Here is a 6702-nt window from a genome sequence, read left to right as displayed (position 1 = left end):
ACAACTATGCCTGAAGTCTTTTCTGGGAAACTTTATTAGCAACGATGTTTACAACAATCTTAGAGACCAAGGTTCTCTTAGTACTGCTGTTAAATAATCCTCCAGAAACTGAAACCTTACAAAGCAAACTTAGGGTCTACAAATCACATCATCAGTTTTATGTAAATTCAACTAAAGTCCCCAATCAAATCAGCTACAATTCTATTCAATGCTCTGTACATAGTCACATTAAAATATTCACAGGATCTGCTGGATGCACGCAGATCTCAGTCCTGTTCTCCATTCATCTACTTGTACCCAATTCAAGTCAATGGATCTTCCAAGAAAACCTCTAGATCAGAGAACAGATCAGGCTTTGAAGCAAAAAAGGACTGACTTTATCAGTAAACCAGAGACCCCCGCACACTTACTAAAGAGCAGCACAAGCTGCCTGGTTATAAGCTCCAGCTGTTCCACTGATTAGCATGAGTGCAATGATAATTTTTACCACAGGCAACTTAGAGAGGCTTCCCCTCCTTGGTGTCTGTTGTAAAGGACTGTGCTCACATTTCACATTCCCCACAACTCCTGAAATTAACAGGAACATTCACAGCCACTGCTTTTAGACAGCCCATACACAGAAAGACACTGTGGTTTGAACAAAGGAAGCAGAGTATTTTTTACCTTTTGTTTTTTGTTCTCAAGACAAGGAAAACAAAATTGCTTCAGGCAATCTTCCTAGCCCACACTTACACAGTAAAAAAAGGGAAAATAGCCCACTTTTGAAAACACAGTTACCACCTACATTTTCTTGTGAAAAGCCTAAAATTCATTAACTGCAGTAACTGGAATGCAGAAATTGTTTTAAAAGTTTGGTTTTTTCCAAGCAATTTCTGGGTCAAAAAGAAAAAAAAGAACAGAACTGGGTTCCTCCCCTGAAACAGCCTATCTGATAAATTCCATCTAGTTTTTATGAAAATATTTATGAATAAGATTGCAGTCTTCTTACAGCTGAAAAGTGAAATGGTATATAGGAATAATGAAAGTAATGTTAAACTATGAGCTAACAGTTCCACTGGGGTACTTTGGCGATGTCAGATATGCTGAGAGAAATTTGCTAAGCAATCATACACCTGAAAATGAAGTCATTTTCTATTCGTTGAACATATAAAACTGGTCACAGTTCAGAGGGAAAAATAAAAAAATGGTTTACACAGTTACACTTAACCCTCCACCACTGAACCATTTCATCATACTGTTAGAAGCAGATGGGCAACTATACAAAAGAATTTGAAATACAAAAGGCTTGTGGACAGGGGAGTTGCTGGTGCTTTTCAAACTTCCTACTCTTGAGAAGCATTTCAGCTTTTTATTTACAGACTGAAGCTATAACAAGCTACAATGACTTCTCAAAAGTCAAATGGCAGCAGCATTCAGCAGAGAGCAGCTCCCTGCCTTTACCTTGTTTTTATTCCCTCCTTTATGTTTTAATGGTTTATTACCACTCTCTAAATTACAGAATGTAGGTTTTTTTTCTTTTCTTTCATCCTCCAAAATGGATTTAAAGCATCAATCCATTAAGAAAAGGCAAATCATAGAAGTTGGAAGAAGTGAGGTAGTGTTGTGGGCTCAAGTGTAAAAAAACCCCCGTATTTAAGTGCATCTCACATTGCAAGTGTAGAAAAGTATGCTTCTGAAAATACACATACTGATTAGCTCAGAAGTGAAACTTTGGGAAGACATTTGGGTAGCCTGAATGTTTCAGCTTCATTTGTGTCTATTTTGGCACCTGCAATAAAGTGCTTTCCTTGATGTCCATCACACACATCACACACCTACAGAGAGGTGCTTCAGACAATCGCTGAAGCAGCTGCTCAGGGTAGTGTGGCCATTGGGCAAAAGTTTTCTTCCATGAGTCTGCATGAATTCCTTGGGCCAGGACTTGTGCATCCATGTTCACAAATCTGCCCTGTATTTTAATACAGACAACCGTGGTACATCAGAAAATGCAAAAATGACTGGCCAAAAAGGATCTTATCTCCTTTAAGGAAGAAAATGTGCAGCTAAGAGGAATAAGGGTTCAATCTGTTTTGCTTATCAGAAAAGAAAGACAAAAAATGACTACACAATACCTACCATGGGACTGTACTGAGAACCCAGTTTAATGGGAATGAATGGCTTGAAGCAGCAAAATTAAAAGAACAAACAATGTTGGTAACCAGTGGGAAAAAAATACCAACAGACACAGTGGATTTTCCATTTCTGGTGCTGTTCAGAACTTTTGTAGAAGAAATATCCTTCTAATACAAGCCACAGACACCAAAAAAATCAAGGAAACTGGGTGACTTAAAACTGCACACAACCTTTGAACTACACTTTGGGGACAAACTGCCCTTGTTTTGACAAAAACTGTTCTCAATGAACCTCTCCAGAGCAGCACCCACATAGTTTCTAACACACCATTTCACAGTAATGGCCACACTGGTATCTTCTTGTGGAAGAAATCCATTAGACACCAGCCTGATAGAACAAGAAGTTGAGAAAGAAACTGAACTTGTTAACGTAAACTACATGTACATTCTCTGCAAAAAGAAACTGCCATTCTCTTGCTTCATAAGTACCTTTTTTGTCAAGTCTTATAACAGTGATTTAAAAACAAAACTCCTCAATCTTCCACACACATCTGTTGTCACATTTCAGATGTGGCATCCACTGTTCAAAGCAAAACTGAGTATCTCCTTTAAATTACTGTACCATTTTCTGTAAAAAAAGGGCCTGAACTTTATAGCTCTGGTTTAGCAGACTCAAGAAGTAGTAAATTTAGCTGCAAAACTTAAGTTAGGTACATGCTTAAGTGCTCAGCTGAATTAGTTTCTCGTAACACTTTCCTCCTCCACAGCAGAGCTCATGCAGTAACTTTGCTGGTCACTGACAACACAGCACTTAGACATAGGAGACAATTGTTAAACAGCTTTTCCTCCTATTAGCTTTTGAAATGAATACTTTATTACTTCATACAAGACAGTAAAAATAATAAAAATAATCAACAACTTTTCATAAAAATTAAAAGTATTTAAATCCAAATCTTATTTAAAAGCCAAACTTAAAACCAAACTAAAGAAATACTATATTTGCACACACTTTTTAAGAAGAGATTACAATTTTCTTTTTGATATCAACAGGCACTCTTCATTCATCATCTGCAAGAAACTAGGTTAGGTCTCCATAGGCCACAGTCAGAGTTATTAAGTAAGTAAATATGCCACTGCTTCTGTGCCCTCCTTTTATTTCCTTGCTTCTTCAGTCTCCTCTGGCTCTCTCTCTTGATGCTCTCTTTCCCACCTCAATTCTTTCAACTCCTGTCTGTACTTCCGTTCAATGAACCGTTTCTGATGGGCCATCTGGGGAAAGTTATCTGACACAAGGAGAAATATTTTACATTAATAAACAAACTGGTAACAGAGAAAGCCTCAGCTTGTTTTGTTTTAAACTTTGATGTCATTAGAGGTAGGGGGGAACAACATTGTTACCATTTTGACTCATTTATTTCTTACAATACATAGTAAACCAGGACTGTGTCCTAAGACTTTGGTTTCTTTATGATTTCTTTACATCTGTTTCTCCTGCTACAAAGCACTGCCAAATCTAATACACCCACAAAAATAAAATATAAAATCCTGGTATAGCAACATGGCCAGGTATTACCTGGATTTTACATTCTGTTCCCTTAGCAACAGGTGGTCGATACTGAAAAATGAATGGGAAACTATTGTCAATGCTGTCAGCATTTTTTGTCTTGTTCTCACTCCAAGAAGTATGAGCCACTGGTTTCAAGCATTGTACAGATGTTTCCATTATTTTTATTATTGTTTTAGAGCATGCAGGATTGACTGCATGCCCCACATTATGGCAGGGATCCTAATGGGAAAGTGATAGTGTAGCAAGATGGAATGCAGTAAAATCTGTTCCTGAAAAAGTTAACGCTTGGCTATGTACCAGAAGACAGCCTTAGCATAGTCTGAGAGTATGGATGAGTGAAGACTGCCTAAAACAGACTGGACAAGTCTGAGGTGATGAAGAAATAGCTGGGGAGATGGATGCTTCTGCTTTCAAGCATTTGTCCATTGGCTGATATGCAGGTACACATTAGAACTGAGACTATAAAAACAGCTTATATAATTGAACAGAATTTCTCTCACTTTAGCACACTGCTCACAGAATGTGATGTTTTCTGCATGACCAGGGTGCTGACATTCACACGAATTTGTGCTGTGGAGACCTGCATCCTCCATCCAGTCAGAAAGCAAAGGGGTGTAGAGTATGTGACAGGCTGCAGTTGGTGGTAAATCCTGCTGGGATCCCACAGAGCTCTGGGATCAGCACTGGCTCCCTATCCAGTCTGAGATGAATGCAAAAGGTTACTACACTGATCTTTAAAGCCGTAAACAAATTTGGTAGATGTCTTGGCAAAGGGCTGCTCTCTCTCTCACTGGCTATTGAGAGAGAATTCAGCTGAGGCTTCTCAGGGAGGCACTTTAACCCAACTGACCTTGGCACCAAGCTTTTTCCTCCTTTTTCTGGGTCCCAGGCAGCATGGATTCTCAGCTAGAGAATATGGTGCAGAAGCCACAAACTGCAGGAGTTTGTGGTAGAGCAGAATAACTTTCTACTGCTTTGTTTTATTGGCCAGTGAAATGTGTGCCCCTTATTATATACACTACAGGAATAAAAGGTTTATTCATCAGTTATTTACAACTTGGGCATAGGAGACTATATTTATTTAAACCAGAAAGCAATCTAAACAAAATTGGTTTTAAATTGCTGTTGTTTTCAAAAACACTAGTGCTTTGTTTAATGGAGTTCTGGGATATTTTCTTGCTCATGTGCCCCATAAAATGAAAATCAGATTTTCAGCACTGTGCCTGTAACATGATTCTTTAAGAGCTCAGCTCAGTAGCAACCTGCTCTCATATGTTTAGTATGGTAAGAAGGAAATTCATGTAATAAATTCATCATTGCTATCATATGAATAGGTATCTGAAAACTACTTTCACTTGAAGTTAACTACTTATGCATTAAAAAAACCCAACAAACAAACCAACCAAACCAAGCAACTCCACTCCACAACCATATACACAATGGAACAGGGGCCCTTAAGGGTTGTGTAACCTCCATCCCCAAAGATAATCAAAACTTGACCGGCAAGGCACAGAGAAACTAACTTGAAAGTTGCCTCTGTTTTGAAGGGCAGCAGGAGCACAGACTTCTAGAGGTCTATGGTATTTAAACAAATATGTATGTCAGAAGAGAGCTGTGAAGTCCTTGGATTGATAGGCCACGAAACTCACAGCTCTCTTGAGTGGTGATACTGTCACAAGAAAATTCACTCAAAGAAAACTTCAGTAACATCTTGCAGATACTCAGCAGAGAAGGAAAGTTACATTTTTCTACTTGTCAAATTTACTGGTGGTGAGAAGTATATGCTTAGCAGATGGATATAAAAACATATCTGAACTACAGAGATTCATTGCCTTCTGAAATTTTTAAACTCTTGAATTTCCAGATGCAGAGATAACAGATTAAAAAACCTTTGACATCTGAGGAACTGCATATGTTTCCTTTGAATGAAATGCAAAAAACTGACTTTCCATGTTCTTCTCAACAGAGAATTTCTGCTGCACAAAATGCTTGTAATCTGTTTGCTTACAGGTCACCCACACCTGGCACTTTAACCCAACTGGCCGAAGTTATTTCATTTAAGAAGCTTGCCCACAATCACTCTTATCTGAGACTACATTTCAGTGAAGGACTGCTCCCATGCTGGCCATGTAGCACATAATTTAGAGAGATGTATACACAGATCCCTGGATCTGCAGCTGATATTAGCCCTTCTTGACAGATAAATATCGATTTAAATTGTTGGGGATCTGTTTATTAGATTTTAACCTAGTCCACTGGTAATCTAAGATCAAATTTTATTTTCTAAGGTCGCATTTTGCCCCTCCCCTCAATTAAAGGGTGAAACAACCAGAGCATCAGTCTCACCCCACTGCATTCTTAAGCATGGAAAACCTCAATGAAATTTTATTGCACAGGGTTCCCTGGAAGTTGCATCCTCTGTAGCTGATCAACTCCCTTTAACAAATACCTGTTCGGATCATATTAACTTCAACTGCTAAAAACGTCTCGAAGCTACTAAGAGGAAAACCTGCTGCTTAGAAGCTGACAGCAGTTAGCATATGTGTTCTGTTCAGAACTTATCCCCCACAAAACCTGCACCTTGCCTCACTAAAGAACAAGGAAATAAAGTATGAATTCTCTGTTGCCCAAATATCTTACATTTTTCAAGTGCGTCCATTGCAGCTCCCATTTCTGCTTGCTGAATACTGTGAAAGCCAAACAAAAACATGTTACATGAGATCTAAACTGTACAGAATGAACTAAAGTTTCTGACAAAGTGGAGCACTAGTTAGTCTTTTGTAATGAAACTTTTTGGATAACCAGCAGCTAGTAAGTCCCAGAGTGCATGATATATCAGCCTTTCCATAAATATGTGAGCAATAGTACTACAGCTCCAGTAGAATATTTTTTAACTTAGATCAATAACAAAATATTCCAGTCCATTCTTCACTAAAGCATTGGCTTTTACTTGAGAGAAAAAAAGGAACAAAATCACAGATGTGTGAATGTTAAAAAAAGCAATGTTTTTATAACCACCACCAG

General features: G+C 38.3%; 1 protein-coding gene across 3 annotated transcripts in view; it reads right to left on the bottom strand.

Moving 5' to 3' along the window:
• Positions 1 to 1533: 1533 nt before the first annotated feature.
• The window catches only part of DROSHA (drosha ribonuclease III), a 73858-nt gene continuing 68689 nt past the window's right edge, over positions 1534 to 6702 (bottom strand). For all 3 annotated transcript variants that reach the window (XM_069008301.1, XM_069008303.1, XM_069008304.1), the window contains exons 31-32: positions 6319 to 6365; positions 1534 to 3394 (exon numbers count right to left, since the gene is read on the bottom strand). In XM_069008301.1, coding sequence (XP_068864402.1) covers positions 3264 to 3394; positions 6319 to 6365 — 178 coding nt within the window. In that variant the 3' untranslated portion in view covers positions 1534 to 3263. The remainder of the gene's footprint in view (positions 3395 to 6318; positions 6366 to 6702) is intronic.

The sequence above is a fragment of the Aphelocoma coerulescens genome, chromosome 2 (genome assembly GCF_041296385.1).
Source record: "Aphelocoma coerulescens isolate FSJ_1873_10779 chromosome 2, UR_Acoe_1.0, whole genome shotgun sequence".
NCBI lineage: Eukaryota > Metazoa > Chordata > Aves > Passeriformes > Corvidae > Aphelocoma > Aphelocoma coerulescens.
Note: the sequence above shows the minus strand (reverse complement) of the source record. Positions and strands in the feature narration are given on the sequence as shown.